Genomic DNA, 17,913 nt, shown 5'->3' with positions numbered 1-17,913 from the left:
TTGCCATGAAGTGATGGGGCCAGATGCCATGATCTTAGTTTTCTGAACACTGAATTTTAAGCCAACTTTTTCACTCTCCTTTTTCACTTTCATCAAGAGGCTCTATAGTTCCTTGCTTTTTGCCATAAGGGTAGTGTCATCTGCATATCTGAGGTTATTGATATTTCTCCTGGCAATCTTGATTCCAGCTTGTGCTTCATCCAGTCCAGCATTTCTCATGATGTACTCTGCATATAAGTTAAACAAACAGGGTGACAATATACAGCCTTGACGTACTCCTTTTCCTATTTGGAACCAGTCTGTTGTTCCATGTCCAATTCTAACCGTTGCTTCTTGACCTGCATACAGATTTCTCGGGAGGCAGGTCAGGTGGTCTGGTATTCCCATCTCTCGAATAATTTTCCACAGATTGTTGTGATCCACACAGTCAAAGGCTTTGGTATAATCAATAAAGCAGAAGTAGATGTTTTCTGGAACTCTTGTGCTTTTTTGATGATCCAGCAGATGTTGGCAAGTTGATCTCTGGTTCCTCTGCCTTTTTTAAATCCAGCTTGAACATCTGGAAGTTCACGGTTTACATACCGTTGAAACCTGGCTTGGAGAATTTTGAGCATTACTTTGCTAGTGTGTGAGATGAGCGCTATTGTGCAGTAGTTTGAGCGTTCTTTGGCATTACCTTTCTTTGGGAATGGAATGAAAACTGACCTTTTCCAGTCCTGTGACTACTGCTGAGTTTTCCAAATTTGCTGGCATATTGAGTGCAGCACCTTCACAGCATCATCTTTTAGGATTTGAAATAGCTCAGCTGGAATTCCATCACCTATAAGAAAAAAGTCGTACAGCTTTTTTTGTAGTGATGCTTCCTAAGGCACACATGACTTTGCATTCCAGAATGTCTGGCTATTGGTGAGTGAATACACCATCATGACTATCTGGGTCCTGAAGACCTTTTTTGTACAGTTCTTCTGTGTAGTGTTGCCACCCCTTCTTAATATCTTCTGCTTCTGTTATGTCCATACCATTTCTGTCCTTTATAGAGCCTATCTTTGCATGAAGTGTTCCCTTGGTATCTCTAATTTTCTTGAAGAGATCTCTAGTCTTTCCCATTCTGTTGTTTTCCTCTATTTCTTTGCATTGATCACTGAGGAAGGCTTTCTTATCTCTCCTTGATATTCTTTGGAACTCTGCAATCAAACGGATACATCTTTCCTTTTCTCTTTTGCCTTTTGCTTCTCTTCTTTTCATAGCTGTTTGTAAGCCCTCCTCGGATAATCATTTTGCCTTTTTTGCATTTCTTTTTCTTGGGGATCATCTTGATCCCTACCTCCTGTACAATGTTCTGAACCTCCTCCATCCATAGTTCTTTGGGCACTCTATCAGATCTAATCCCTTGAATTCATCTACTTGTCACTTCCCTGTATAGTCATAAGAGATTTGACTTAGATCTCTCTTCCCCTGTATAGTCATAAGAGATTTGACTTAGCTCTCTCATTAGATCTGGATGGTCTGGAGGTTTTCCCTACTTTCTTCAATTTAAGTCTGAATTTGGCAACATGAAGTTTATGATCTGAGCCACAGTCAGCTCCCAGCCTTATTTTTGCTGACTGTATAGAGTGTCTCCATCTTTGGCTGCAAAGAATATAATTAATCTGATTTCAGTATTGATCATCTGATGATGTCCATGTGTAGAGTCTTCTCTTGTGTTGTTGAAAGAGAGTGTTTGCTATGACCAGTGCATTCTCTTGGCAAAATTCTGTTAGCCTTTGCCCTGCTTCATTTTGTACTCTAAGACCAAATTAGTCCTTTACTCCAGATATTTCCTGACTTCCTACTTTTGCATACCAGTCCCCTATAATGAAAAGGACATCTTTTTTGGGTGTTAGTTCTAGAAGGTCTTGTAGATCTTCATAGAATCATGCAACTTCAGCTTCTTCAGCATTATTGGTCAGGGCAAAGACTTGGATTACTGTATTATTGAATGGTCTGTCTTGGAAACGAACAGAGGTCATTCTGTCGTTTCTGAGATTGCATCCAAGTGCTGCATTTTGGACTCTCTTGTAGACTATGATGGCTACTCCATTTCTTCTAAGGGATTCTTGCCCACAGTAGTAGATATAATGGTAGGTGGGTAGGGATACATAAAAGATGGATAGATAGATAAACAGGAAGATAACAATAAATATGGATCAAAGATAAATAAACAAATAAAAGACAAATGAATCTCCTACCTTTTCCCTGGTAAGCAGTTTGGGAATTTACCCTGAGGACAATGTAGAGACACTAAGGGACTTTACACACACATGTAAGAAGACAACACACCTGTTTCACAAAGATTTTCTGACTACAATATACAACACAATGTTTTGTGCTTAAATATACTATGGTATCAGAACAACACAAGATAGAAATCAGCTGTATATGAAACAGAATTGGTGAGACACAGAAGGAGGCCTTTGGAGATCATGAAACCTGAGTTAAGAAATCTGGGGGAAAAGGCCTCACGAGGTACTGGATAGCCTGGGACATTGTCTCCTCATGTAAATGGGACAGAGCCTTCTAGGTACACATTTCTGACAAACGTCCATATAGTGAAAGCTATGGCTTTTCCTGTAGTCACGTATGGATGTGAGAGCTGGACCATGAAGAAGGCTGAGCACTGAAGAACTGATGCTTTTGAAATGTGTTTCTGGAGAAGCTTCTTGAGAGTCCTTTAGACAGCAGGGAGATCAAACCAGTCAATCCTAAAGGAAATCAGTCCTGAAAGCTCATTGGAAGGACTGATGCTGAAGCTGAAGCTCCAATGCTTTGGCCACCTCTTGCAAAGAGCCGACTCATTGGAAAAGACCCTGATGCTGGGAAAGACAGAAGGCAAAAGGAGAAAAGGGTAGCAGAGGATAAGATGATTAGATAGCATCACTGACTCAATGGAAATGAATTTGAGTAAGTTCTCTCCAGAAGACAGTGAAGGACATGGGAGCCTGGTGCACTGCTGTCCATGGGCTAACAGAGTTAGACACAACTCAGTGCCTGAACAGTAACAACATGATTCAGACTATAGTCAAATGTTATTTTAAAAGTCTGCCACAAATTTCAAACATGTGACACCATTGATTTAGGGTCTGAACTCAATTAAAGAGTGTTAATCAAAATTATTACATTGAAACTTATATCCTTACAACTTACTAAGTAGGTTATGCAAAAATAACTTCTTCAAGAACTACAGAATGTTTTTTTCAATAAAATAAAGTTGAAATAACTTCATGGAAAAAGATGGCTTCTGAAGCAATCAGACATTTATTATGAGGGTTGATTCACTCAAAAAATATTTAATGCTTAGGATGCAGAGTCCTTACTCTCAGAGAGCTCATAGTCATCAAGAATACAAGAAAACAAATGCACATGTTCTCACAGAGAGGGACTGTGGTCTGTGAAGGCTTCATTTTTAAAAAGTGACATCTGGGGCTTCCCTGGTGGCTCAGTAGTAAAGAATGCACCTGCCAATGCAGGAGACGTGGGTTTGATCCCTGATTCGGCAAGATCCCACATGCTACAGAGCAACTAAGCCCCTGCACCACAACTATTCAGCCTATGCTCTAGAACCTGGGAACCACAACTCCTGAGCCCACAGTGCCCTAGAGCCCGTGCTCCACAACAAGAGACGCCGCTGCAATGAGAAGCCCACACACCACGGCTGGAGAGGAGCCCCGCTCACTGCAACTAGGAAAAGCCCACACAGCAACGGAGACCCGGCACACCGTAAAATAAAAGTTTGTAAAAAGTGACTCCTGAGCCAGATTTAAAGCAGGAGGTGAAACAGGAATTTAAAATTATCTATACAGTTTGTGAGGAATATACAAGTAATCACAGTAATCTTAAGTGACAGGAACGAAAGGTGTTTGGAAAGGGATGGAAGACAGTGAGGGTGGAAGGAAGATTTAGAATAAGGAAGACGACAAAGAGACTGGGTTTTGTCCTGCAGATAATGTTAAGGCCTCAAAGGTTTACATATGGCTTGAGACTTGATCAATGACTGTTGGAAGCTAGTGGCTAATATAAGGGAGACAAGGAAAGGTAATAATAGTCCTGTATCTAACTTTCAGAATGTGTATACTCTCAAGCTGAGGGCAAGATCCTCACAGCTCTATATGAAAAGTCATAATCAACAAAAAACAGGAGTTTTGCTGCTCTCTATATACATAAAGTGTCAGGGATATGGACAAAACTTTAGCCCACAGTAGAAGGTGGGTGTAATATAAAGGGTGGGTTAAAATAAAACATTACTGACTACAGAAGAAGGAAAAAAACTCTGATCAGTGCTTAGTTTTTGCTTTTGTTCATTTCTAAAATAATGGCAGGTTCTAGAGAAGGAAAGAAACACTACAGAGGACGAGCACAGAAGGTGATGCTCCTACACACTTCAGCTGACTCTATGACTCACACACAAGGACCTGAAGACCAAGGGGAAGAAACAGCCTACTGTTCACGATGCTGGAAGAAACTCCAATAGTAACTCTGGAGACACCCAAGTTCTCCAAGCAAGAATGGACTTCAAACACTGGAGGCTTAGCAGATACTTGGGAACTACATACTTTCAACAATCATTTTGATTTAGAGACTCGTGGGGAACCGCTAGGCCAAATCTCTCTTTGAATTGATAAGAAGAAAAAAAATAATGCACAACCAAAACAGTAATTTGAAAATCTCAGTATATAATTTGTCAGCACCAAATAAGATTTAGAACGTGTATATCCCATGATCCAACAGTTCAAATTCCAGAAATTCATTCTACAGCAATAAGGACACAACTCCGTGGAGATCTATGTATTGACATTAAGATATACATGGCAGGATCCCTTCTTTATATTAATGTATACATATGTATATTTTTTGATAGAAGTTAGTTATTTCATTTTTTAATCTTTTTGCTGAAGTATAGTTAATTTACAATGCTGTGTTAGCTTCACGTGTGCACTGTATATACATATTGCAACTTTATGCATTCCTCCATTGATAGACATTTAGGTTGCTTCCATATCTTGACTATTGTAAATAGTGAGGCTATGAGATTGGAGTGCACATAGCTTTTCAAATTAGAATTTTGTCTAGATATATGGCCAGGATTAAGATTACAGGACAATATAGTAGCTCTATTTTTTAGTTTTGCAAGGAATCTATATTGTTCTCCATAATAGCTTTCCAATTTACATTCCCATGAAGGATCCTTTCTAATGGAAAAAGTCATAAACATACTGAATGCTCACCAAAACGGGAACATTATGTAATGAGATTCAGAAAAATGAATGATGCAGCGGGTGCTATAATATCCATGATACATTATTGTGTGAAAAACAGTGCAACACATATGACCCATAGGCATGCGGATGCAGCAAAGAAAACAGTCTATGAAGATACACCCTGATGTGTTAACAGTAGTTATCTCTGGGAATTAGAATACATATGTGTGAAAGAAAAGAGGATATATGCTTTATTACTTTAAACTGGTAGGGTTATTGGAATTTTCAGTGTCTAATTCCAGTATCAGCTATGATTCTTCATTAATCACTCTAGAAAGTTAGCAGAGAGATCACTTTGTTAACAAAGGTCCGTATAGTCAAAGCTATGGTTTTCCATTAGTCATGTATGGATGTGAGAGTTGGACCATAAAGAAAGCTGAGTGCTGCAGAATTGATGCTTTTGAACTGTGGTGTTGGAGAACACTCTTGAGAGTCTCTTGTACTATAAGGAGATCAAACCAGTCAATCCTAAAGGAAATCAGTCTTGAAGATTCATTGGAAGAACTGATGCTGAAGCTCCAATACTCTGGCCACATGATGGGAAGAGCTGACTCATTGGAAAAGACCCTCATGCTGGGGAAAATTGAGGGCAAGAGGAGAAAGGGGCAACAGAGGATAAGAGGGTTGGATGGCGTCATTGACTCAATAAACATGAGTTTTAGCAAACTCAGGGAGATAGTGATGAACAGAGAAGCCTCGCATGCCGCAGCTTACGGGGTCACAAAGAGTTGGACGTGACTTAAGGGACTGAACAATAACAACAATGAAGCTTTATCTTTCCTTACTGATACTCCTTATTTATTCAATTTCTAACCTAACCAAAAAAAATCTCCCCAAACTCTCCCACTGCTACTTTGGTGTTTCAGACACCTGCAATTCATGACTAGAAGTAGCTCATTTCTTTCAAAGAGATGATAAAGGAAAAGGTTATACAATTTTAGATCAAAGATTTTGGGTTATGAAAGTAAGGGGGAAAGTTGAGTTTTGCTGACTAAGTCAAGAGCTGGGACATTAATAGAATTCCTAGCCCTCCCAGTTACTTGGGAATGAAATAGTATCAATCTTCACTGCAGGGGTTGTTGAAATAAGACTCTGCAAGAAAAGAGTTTAGCATTGTATCTGGTTCATGGCTGTGAGGGTGAAGGTAAGGAGGGACTCCATAACTATTAGCCATCATCACTGTTGTTGATATCAATACATATCACACACATTTATAACTGAGTGATTTACACGCCCTAATAACATCAAGGCATTAATAGAGACTGTTTTATTAGCCTTGATATCCCAGACATCTAGTCAAGGTGCTCAACAAATATTTATTGAGTCAAGCGACTGATATAATAAAATGATAATAGTGCCTACCTACCTCATGGGGTTCTTTTCAGGATTAAATGAGTCAATGCTAATCAACCTCTTAGAACAGTGCTGGGTATGTATTGAATTGGTCATAAAGTTTGTTCAGGTTTCCATAAGATTCAGTGCCATGAGACTAAATGTTTGCTTTTTGAGGTCCTCAGTTCCTTTATGAGAATACAAAGCCCACAGTCCTCTTAAGACTTTTGGTTTGAGGATCCATTTGGCAACAAAACCAAACTACTTAGGTCTTTATGTATCCCACTTAGAGTGAATATTTTGTTTAGCTGCAGAAACAATGAAATGTTTGATTATTCAGTGGACCCTTGACAATATGGGTTTGGCTGTGTAGGTTCACTTATACAGATTTTTTTCAATAGTTCAGTTCAATTCAGTTCTGTTCAGCCGCTCAGTCAGGTCTAACTCTTTGCAAGCCATGGACTGCAGCACGCCAGGCTTCCCTGTCCATCACCAACTCCCAGAACTTGCTCAAACTCATGTCCACTGAGTCGGTGATGCCATCCAACCATCTCATCCTCTGTCATCCCCTTCTCCTCCCACCTTCAGTCTTTCCTAGCATCAGGGTCTTTTCAAGTGAGTCAGTTCTTTGCTTCAGGTGGCCAAAGTATTGGAGTTTCAGCTTTTCAATAGTAAATACCCCAATACTGCGCAATCGTAGCTGGTTGAATCAGTGTATGTGGAGCTATAGATACAGAGAAAATACAGACAGGTAGGAACCACATACACAGAGGACTGACCGTAGGTTCCATGTGGATTTTCAATTGCACATTGTTCAAGGGTCAAACTGTAGTTGCTACTGCTAGTACTCCTGGAGATGCTATAAATGATACTATACAGAACATGTGCCACATCATCTTTATGGAATAGCAAACATTCTGATTTTTGAAATACATGTGGTATGAGGACTCTAGTTAAGGGACTGTGGACCACTGCAATCATCTTTGGAAAGTCTTGCAACATAGGTTTCATTGGCATGAATACAGATATCTGACTTTGAAAAAAATTGAGAACATGAAAAACTTATATGCTAAAAGGTGGCATCTGAATTTTTAAAATACAGATGAAAACCAGATGATTAATTAGCCTTTCATAAGATAAATGCCCTTCAGCCTGCCTTTACTCCAGTTATTTCCCTTCCGGTCCTACACTGGGCAAGGTGTAAGATTAATTAGGTCTCTCCTGCTACTTTCTTAGGGACTTTCCCTGGTGAGTTAGCACCTTTTTATTTTTAGTGTCTCCCTTTCTACCAGCTCTGATTATTAATATTTCAACATGTTTAAGCTTTCTCCATGATAAATATTCCTCTAATAGCCCAAGCTCTCCTTCAGTAGACACCATATACTCCTCTTCTTGAAATACAGTTTACATCCACTACAGCTTTTTCTTTTTTCTTTTTTAATCCTTCAGTCTGTGACACCTTGGCTTCCCACTCTTACCAATGCATCAAGTTTACCAAATATCCAATAATTCCATAGTGCATCCAGATAGGTCTTTCTTAACACAAATGTGATCATATCTGTCCCTTCTTAAAACCCTCCATAGTTTTCCAATGTCTTCATAATAAAGTCTATATACATTCAGAGAGGCTTATGTTTTACAACTGTCTTCTAAACTCTATAGTCAGTCCATGAATTCACAGATGTTGCCTGAATACTGACAATGTGTTAGGCAACTTCTGGGCTTAAGGATACAGCAGTGAACTAGCAATAGTTTCAGACATCAAGAAGATTATATAACCTAGTAGCTAGGAGTTGGGATATATATAAACAAGAATATTCCAGATTCTAGTAACTATTATAATAGTAGAATGGCAGATGTGGTATATCAGGATATCTGGGTGACATTACAGCTGAAAGAAGGGGGCGGCAGAGGATGAGATGTTTAGATAGGCATCACCAACTCAATGGACATGAATCTGAGCAAACTCTGGGAGACAGTGAAGGACAGAGGAGCCTGGTTGTGCTGCAGTCCATTGGGTCACAAAGAGTCAGACACAGCTTCGTGAACGAGTAACAACACAGTTGAGAGAACTGAATGTCTTAGCCAAACATGGCCAGCACACTCCTACTTGGTTTTCAGCCAAGACTTCCTTCGGTAGGTTTTCTTCTAGCCTTGAGTTTGGGCAGGATGCAATTCCCAGATGCTCCGAAGCACTGTGTGTTAAGTCCGTGTCTTCAGCATTCTCATTTGCCTATGTCACTGTGCATTATCTGTTAGATTTCACCCCCAAAAGGAACTGGCCTTTTTGTTGCTGGTTACATAACAACACTGATAGCACTTGGTATGCCTGAATTGCTCAATCTGTATTTCCTAAAGGATAGATGAAGTAATATCACTAAATAATTTTCCTGACCTGAAAGTCCAGTTTTGTTTGGTTTTTTAGGCCCCACTATTTTGAAGAGGGACATATGTCTTTTGAAAAAGTATGTGGCTGACCAAAGGAAAAGTCACATGAAACATTCCACTCATTATTTTCATTTGCTTTATTATTGTTAACATGAATATTAAAGCATAAAACTCAATACCGAGATTAAACAATGCTTTTTTGGCTTATGCTTTTCCACTATTTTTTTTTATTCTCAGGCTCTGTGAAAATATGTAATCTTTTCCTATGTGAATTTTGAAATACGAAGTAATAAACTTCGTAAAACCTAATAATTCCTCAGCTGTGTTAAATATTCAATTTATGATGATAGTTCATAACTGCACAATTATTTTCCTTTTTAATCACATGGATTTCTGTATGTAGAGTAGATAAGCTCTAAGACCCATCTATCCATTTTAAATTCTAACCTCAAGATTAAATATGAATACAAGCATGAAAAACATGATATTTTCAGGCTTGGACATATGCTAATCAACTGTCAAATAGATTGCACCTGCCCAAATCTATTCTTTGTTTCACATGACTCAGCTTGTAAACTGATCCAAGGTAACTGAAAATTCATCTAAGATCATAAGACATTTTAAAGTCAAAGAGAAGTGATCCTTATGTACTGTCTATATTAAAACTATGAATACTACTCTAAGACATCACTGTTCAGTCACTAAATCATGTCCAACTATCTGCAACCTCATGGACTGCAGCACGTCAGGATTCCCTGTTCTTCACTGAGTTTGCTCAAACTCATGTCCAATGAGTCAGTGATACCATCCATCCATCTCATCCTCTATCGCATCCTTCTCCTCTTGCCCTCAATCTTTCCTAGCATCAGGGTCTTTTCCAATGAGTCGGTTCTTCGCATCAGGTGGCCAAAGTATTGGAGCTTCAACTTCAGCATCAGTCCTTCCAATGAGCTTTTAGGACTGATTTCCTTTAGGATTGACTGGTTTGATCTCCCTGCTGTCCAAGGGACTCTCAAGAGTCTTCTCCAGCATCACAGTTCAAAAGCATCAATTCTTCAGTGCTCAGTCTTCTTTATGGTCCAACTTTCACATCCATACATGACTATTGGAAAAACCATAGCTTTGACTATATGGACCTTTGTCGCCAAAGTGATCTCTCTCTTCTTTAACACACTGTCTAGGTTTGCCATAGTTTTTCTTCCAAGGAGCAAGCATCTTTTAATTTCGTGGCTGCAGTCCCCATCTGCAGTGATTCTGGAGCCCCCCAAAATGAAATCTGACATTGTTTTCACTTTTTCCCTATCCATCGACACCATTAAGGCTTTTAACCATGCAATTCTTATGGTGTAACTATATCCACTGTCTTATAATTCTTCATCCCTCAGTGATAGGGACAGAGGAGGAAAATTAAATAGTTTAGAAATCTCACTAGAGGATTAAAGACAAACAGAATTTTAAGAGGGTTTGTGAGACTGTTATAGGCTCAGTTCAGTTCAGTTCAGTCACTCAGTCGTGTCCAACTCTTTGCGAACCCATGAATCGCAGCACACCACGCCTCCCTGTCCATCACCAACTCCTGGAGTTTACCCAAACTCATGTCCATTGAGTCGGTGATGCCATCCAGCCATCTTATCCTCTGTTGTCTCCTTCTCCTCCTGCCCCCAATTCCTCCCAGCATCAGGGTCTTTTCCAGTGAGTCAACTCTTCGCATGAGGTGGCCAAAGTATTGGAGTTTCAGTCTCAGCATCAGTCTTTCCAATGAACACCCAGGACTGATCTCCTTTAGGATTTAATGGTTGGGTCTCCTTGCAGTCCAAGGGACTCTCAAGAGTCTCCTCCAGCACCACAGTTCAAAAGCATCAATTCTTCGGTGCTCAGCTTTCCTCACAGTCCAACTCTCACACCCATACATGACCACTGGGATTGGCTAATCACTCAAAAAAAGACAGTAACCTAGCAACAATCTATACCACCTTTAAGGAAGATCAGGTGTATTTAAGTGCAAGGCACACTCGACTTGTGAACAAGTCATGATAGTTAAAACACAAGACAATAGATACGTTACACGAAGTCAGGAAATTAATGGTCTTTGAAGAGCAGCATTTCTGTATGTAGTCAAGACAGGAACACAGGTGAAAGGGGAAAGAAACTATTTGAAAGAGGATATTATACCAAAATCTGAGATGAATTACTATATTTTAGTATATATTAACACCCTTTTACCAGAGAAGGCAATGGCAACCCACTCCAGTACTCTTGCCTGGAAAATCCCATGGATGGAGGAGCCTGGAAGGCTGCAGTCCATGGGGTCACTGAGGGTCAGACACGACTGAGCGACTTCACTTTCACTTTTCACTTTCACACACTGGAGAAGGAAATGGCAACCCACTCCAGTGTTCTTGCTTGGAGAATCCCAGGGACGGGAGAGCCTGGTGGGCTGCTGTCTATGGGGTTGCACAGAGTCGGACGCGACTGAAGTGACTTAGCAGCAGCAGCAGCAACACCCTTTTGCTAAACTACATGTGACTTAAATAGTGCCATGACAGTCTCACACCACACGGGGTTCAAAGGCAGAACAGATGATGTTAACCCTTTATATCTACCCCCAAACAAGGAAGAAGGCGGTTTTTCCCCACTTTTTCTTGGATTGTAAAAAATGTAGCCCTCTTTGTTCTTGGAGTTGCACTCTCTTGCCGGCCCATTTGTATCTCTCACAAGAGTCCCATGCTAATGAGCTCACTATTTGCCTATCACTTCGCCTCTTGCTGAATTCTGTGACAAAACAAAAGAACCTGAGCTTCAGTAAGTTCAGGTGAGAAGGTGAGCAGTTTCAATAGAAAAGACGGGGTTTGAGTCCCCTCCTAAGTCAGAGATTGTGGGTTCAAGTCCCATCTGAGAAGGAGGGTGGTTTCACTACCCTAACCCTTCCATTTTGCACCAGACAAACCCTTCCATTTTGATGGTTTATGGATGAAGTTGTCTGGAAACTGAAGCAATTTAAAAGAAATAAACATAATTAATGACAGAGGACAATCAACTTCTAAGATTTTAGTGAACACCATAAAGGAAGCATTGTTGTTGTTTAGTTGCCATTTGTATACAACTCTTTGTGACCCCATGGACTGTAGCACACCAGGAAGCCTTAAAGGAAGGAAGCATTAAGGTTCCCTAAATCTTAGCAAAGATCAGACTTTTACAAACCAGACATCAATATTTTCTATTTAATGTCAGACTGTCAGAGTAGCATAGCATAGTGATTAGACTACAACCTATAGAGAATATCAAATATAAACTCTGCCTCCCTAGTCAGAACGTTGTAGCCAGAACTTCTCACTGTGGCTTTAGCAGGATGAAACCAGCTAAAATATATTCTTCCTTATTTTATATTAAGGTTATTTCTATTAAGATAATATATTCTCTTTATTTTCTATTAAGACAGCATTACCACTACTAGATTTATTCTATTTGATTTTGTCTCATTAGTTCTGTTATTCTGTTTCTAGGTTACTTTATTGGACTTTGATGATAGGTGTTTCAAATCTTATATGTTTGTTAATTTCTTGGCTTGGGTACAGAAATTTTAAAGAGTCAAATTACACAAGAGCAAATCTGTGGATAAATCTGATAAAAAACAGAATTTAATGGAATCAGATAAAGCAATGGTCAAAAAATTATCTGAATGATGATAAATAAGAAAAAGAGAAACTAAAAAGATATACTAAAGAACACCATAAAATGTCACTTACCCTTAGTTCTTCTTTTGTATTGAAACTATCAAGAAGCTGCTGATAATGTCTATCTGTCATTTGCCGTAACAGGGACAGGAGACAAGCAACAAACTCCCCCTAATGAAAAAAAGAGCAAGCATATTTTTTTAGCAAGTACATAAAACAACATCAACAACTTACTTTCAACTCTCAAAGTGCTCTCAAATAGAACACTTGAAGAAAATACCCACTATGATCCAAATTTACCCTATGATATTGTCTGAATCTAAATTAACCATGATATTACAGTCAAAATTTCTCCCTGTGATGATGATCATTTACTTGGTACACATGCATTTTAAAATTTAGAGTGTTTTTTTTTTAACTTAGGTGGAAGCTTTTCAGTAGGGCAGTAACTACATACACTTAACGAAGGTGAGGCAATGAGGCTTCTGATTATTTATTAGGCATTTACTGTGCCTTGGTTCATTGTATCATTTGAGCCTCATATCAGTGCTATAAGGTAGGGAATATAATACTAATTTTTTTCTTTCTTTTTTTTTAATTGAAGTATAGTTGATTACAATGTTGTGTTAATTTCTGCTGTACAGCACAGGGAATTCTAATTGAAATAAAGTAAAATATAGTTTTGGTGGGCTAAAAAGAAATTGGAAGAATTGGAGTTATTTCCAGCTTTTTATACTCCAAAGCTCTTCCTATAACTTCCTGCTCAATATTTGAATTCCTATGATCTTCTCCAGTTCATTACAGGGCCTATCAGCTAACTTGCTGGGTGTAGAGAAAGCCATACACTGCATAATTTGGTTTCAATATCCTTTTAAGACCAGTTCATTTTTAAAAATATTATTGAAATATAGTTGATTTACAATGTTGTATTAATTTCTGTTGTACAGTAAAGTGATTGTTATATAGAACGTATAAACATCCTTTTTCATATTCTTTTCCATTACGGCTTATCACAGGATATTAAAGATAGTCCACTGTGCTATTCAGGAGGATCTTGTTGTTTATCCATCCTGCATATACTAGTTTGCATCTGCTAATCCCAAATTCCCAATCCATCCCTCCCCTTTCACCCCCTCTTCCCCCAGCAACCACAAGTCTAAGAATAAAGTTAATTGTGATTCTTTTGTGCTTGGGTGCTATGCAACTGACTCCTATAAAATCCAAATCTTAATAACGAAAAGGAAAAAAAATGTATAGCATCCATAGATTTGAGGACTTATAAAATTGTTATCAGGCTTCCCTGGTGACTCAGAGGGAAAAGAATCCGCCCACCAAAGCAGGAGATACAGGAGATGTGGGTGCCAGATCCCTTGGTTAGGAATATCCTCTGGAGAAGGAAATGGCAACACACTCCAGTGCTCTTGCCTGGAAAATCCAATGGACAGAGGAGATCGGAGGGCTTCAGTCCATGGGTCACAAAGAGTCAGACACAACTGAGTGACTGAGCACACACACACACACAAAATCATTATTGCTGCATTTCCTGATGCATTTCTCACTTAAAATATTTACCTACTTTTAAGGACGGAGAAGGCAATGGCAAGCCACTCCAGTACTCTTGCCTGGAAAATCCCATGGATGGAGCAGCCTGGTAGGCTGCAGTCCGTGGGGTTGCTAAGGGTCGGACACGACTGAGCGACTTCACTTTCACTTTTCACTTTTACACATTGGAGAAGGAAATGGCAACCCACTCCAGTGTTCTTGCCTAGAGAATCCCAGGGACGGGGGAGCCTGGTGGGCTTCCGTCTATGGGGTCACACAGAGTCGGACACGACTGAAGTGACTTAGCAGCAGCAAGGACATTTAAAACAGTATAAGCACAACAAGAGAGGTAACCAGTGGTAAGTGAATGTGGATTTAAAGAAATGGAGTTTAATTGGGAATTGGATTCTTTTAGTTTACATGGGAAAATATTATAGACCCATATGTACAACTTGAGACTAAAAGCTCTGAGAAATGGAATTTACCAATAGCAGTAGCTAAGTCAAGACAGTCAAAGCCACCAAGCCCATGGGAGGCCCAAGGATGCTACTTTACGGTCACGTTAGTGGTAAAGAATCCAGCTGCCAATGCAGGTGATGCAAGAGACTCAGGTTCGATCCCTGGGTCGGGAAGATCCCCTGGAGGAGGATATGGCAACCCACTCCAGTATTCTTCACTGGAAAATCCCATGGACAGAGAAACCTAGTGGACTATAGACCACTGGGTTGCAAAAGTCAGACATGACTGAGTGACTGCCTGCACGCGCACGCGTGCACAAACACACACACAGTAATCAGAGATGCAAGTGGACTCCTTGCATGTGTATAATAATTTGCAACACATAGATATGACAAATTAATATTCCTAACACACTTTTTAAGGCAAATATTTAAGACCTCACCAGTATGGGCTAGCAGAAATACCCTCTAAGCTCAGTATATTACTTTGTTAATTCTGCACTTTTTAGCTGCTCTTATGTCTCTACCTGAAAACACAAATCTAGTTAGTGGGAATGCATTCAATTTTTCATCTTCCGTTTTTCTACATCTTAGCCACACTATCTCCAATGTATCTGTGAGATTAACATTCTTAGACTATTTATTTCAACATACATTTTGTCTATGAATAGTGATGTATCTTAAATGACATTATTTTTTAATGATTTTAGTGAATCATAAAAATTACTCAAAAATGAAAAGATTTTCATTAAATCTTTACAGTCACTGTACTAAGAGAATCTCTCTCTGAATCCATATTATTGACTATTTATCTCTGTCACATCCAGTTTAGGTCCAATGCAAACAACTTGTCAGGCTAATATCTCATCCTGGCACATTTAAGACATGTTGTCAATTCCAATATCTACCTTACAATGCCATTTTATTTATTTACTTCATCAGTTTAGGGACATTTAACCCTGTTAAGAGGCCAAGATGTCCGATATTTCACTGACATATTTTTCACCTATAATTTTAAGAGATTTTAAGTGTCTGCATAAAAGCCATAGACTCATAATTTGTTAAAAATAAAAAATTATTGTCAGCCAAGGTTCAATTCACATTAATGTTGGAATTTAAGTACAAATCATCTTTAGCAAGAACTCCATGCCACAGTGGTTGCATTCATATTACAACTAGATTGAGTATAATGGCCATTTCCACCAATAACTGGGAATAAGGTTAGTAGATGGCTATAAGGTCTTCAAGAAACCGTCCACTATATATACCCAAATTTCCCCCAGAATTCCCCCTTACAGAATTCTGCTTTCTTCTTCCCCTAAACACAGTCCATAGCACACAAAAACTGTAGACAAATGTAGAGCTACGTCTGAGACATGGCTCCTGCTGAACTGAGTCGCCTACACTATAAGTGGTGCTGAACAGAACTATGTACACAGATGCATTTACCAACTGTAAGGAACTCTGGAGTCCAATAGTTGCAGGTGTGAACAAATGGCCATATATGCCTCTTTATAAAATCTGCTTCCATGCACAATTAGACGTTTGAAAGGAACTGATTACAATGGTGCTCTACCCTCCCCCAACTCCTCCCAACTAGTGAGAGTATTTTAAAGCTTAAACAGCAGTTGGTAGAAAATCAAAAAGTACAACTCATTTAGATGGTAAAAATAAGGCTACTAGTATCTGGAATTATGACAAGAGTGGAAGCCAGTCGTCCTGTTGGTGTTACCAGGAGACAGGTGTGGCACTTACAGGGAGCTGAAACACTTCACCATGACACATGGTGGGACCGGCTTTTACCCACAGCACGTCCGCTTATAGTGGGCACTTTTTCTGTAAAGACAGAAAGGTGCTCAGGGTAGGACTCTCCCTATTCAGAGAGCCTGTTCTCTAATTCAGAAAGAGGGAGAAATTAAATAGGTCTTCAGTGCCCAGAGAAATAACCTTACCAGTGATCAGGACCTATTTCTCACCTTAGAATTAGTTAAAAAGTAAGTAGCTCTTTAAGGGGCTTTCCTGGTGGCTCAGTAGTAAAAATCTGCCTGCCAGTGCAGTAGACGCAGGTTCAATTCCTGGGTCAGGAAAATCCCCTGGAGAAGGAAACAGCAACCCATTACGGTATTCTTGCCTGGAAAATCCCAAGGACAGAGGACCTGGCGGGCTACAGTCCATTGGGTCATGAGTCGGACACGATTTAGCAACTAAACAACAATAAAAAAGCAGCTCTTATAGGAAACTGCCTTCAGCAGGAAGCCCCTTTTCCTTGTCACTTCAGCAGAGCTACACTACAACTGACTTTTAAACCAGGCACCCTCATGTTCTACTCATCTCCAGCCCAACACATCTTTCAAATCTTTTAATCACACAATACTTTGCCTAACTTATCCGTTCTTTCTGTAGATCAAAGAAGTATAAATGAAGAATAAGTAATGAACAAATGACCAGGTCTCTTTTCTAGCTTTCCCTTCAGTAATCTGAACAAAATGTGTGACCGAACTGTATGAAAAAGATAACATCTAGAGGATGATCACAAGGGTTGGACAAGCCTGCACACAGTTGAAGAATGGTGGTGATTCTGACACCCTATTGTAATGATGAACTGAGGTTACTTTCTTGTTTCTTTTAAAAGCTTTCGTTGCTGAGCAGCATCTTTGGAGGTGGTTTTGGGGGATACTGAGTTCACCATCTCCCCAGATAGCTGGCATTTTGATTAAAGGCATCTTTCTTTTCTACCATTTGTGAGTGTGTAATTGATCTTGTAAATGGGAAGCAGCTGAACTCAATTCACTCAATAACAATAACAACATAGATATTACTTCTACAATAATAATAATGTTATGGACTGGTGTTGCTACCACAATTACTAATGGCTTAAATGTACTAATTTGCTTAAACACTTTTATAGATTTGATGAAACCCTCAAACTCACATTGAGATAAGTACAATTACTTTCTCTTAGACAATTAAACAGAAGCTTGCCCAAGAGCATGCACAACTAATCAAAGGGCAGAGTAGGATTCAGACCAGGTCTGCTTGAGGACTCGAAAAAAAAACTACCTTGAAGCATAAAATCTATAAAATCTTAGATACCAAACTATTTAAATGCACATTTCTTGCAAACTTCATCCCACATACCCAGAGTTTGGTTTGGTACATGGCAAGGGCCACAAAACAAATACGTGCAGGAAAGGTTTCACTTTATGTGGTTTTCCTAAAATTGTA

General features: G+C 39.3%; 1 protein-coding gene across 4 annotated transcripts in view; it reads right to left on the bottom strand.

Annotated features, from left to right (window-relative positions):
- The window catches only part of DOCK4 (dedicator of cytokinesis 4), a 488,437-nt gene that overhangs the window by 108,591 nt on the left and 361,933 nt on the right, over positions 1-17,913 (bottom strand). For all 4 annotated transcript variants that reach the window (XM_055420853.2, XM_055420851.2, XM_055420852.2 and 1 more), the window contains exon 26: positions 12,761-12,859. In XM_055420853.2, coding sequence (XP_055276828.1) covers positions 12,761-12,859 — 99 coding nt within the window. The remainder of the gene's footprint in view (positions 1-12,760; positions 12,860-17,913) is intronic.

This window comes from Moschus berezovskii, chromosome 3, assembly GCF_049115385.1.
Source record: "Moschus berezovskii isolate FMDL1 chromosome 3, NW_MosBer_1.0, whole genome shotgun sequence".
Lineage (NCBI taxonomy): Eukaryota > Metazoa > Chordata > Mammalia > Artiodactyla > Moschidae > Moschus > Moschus berezovskii.
This window is presented reverse-complemented; position numbering and strand designations above follow the sequence as displayed.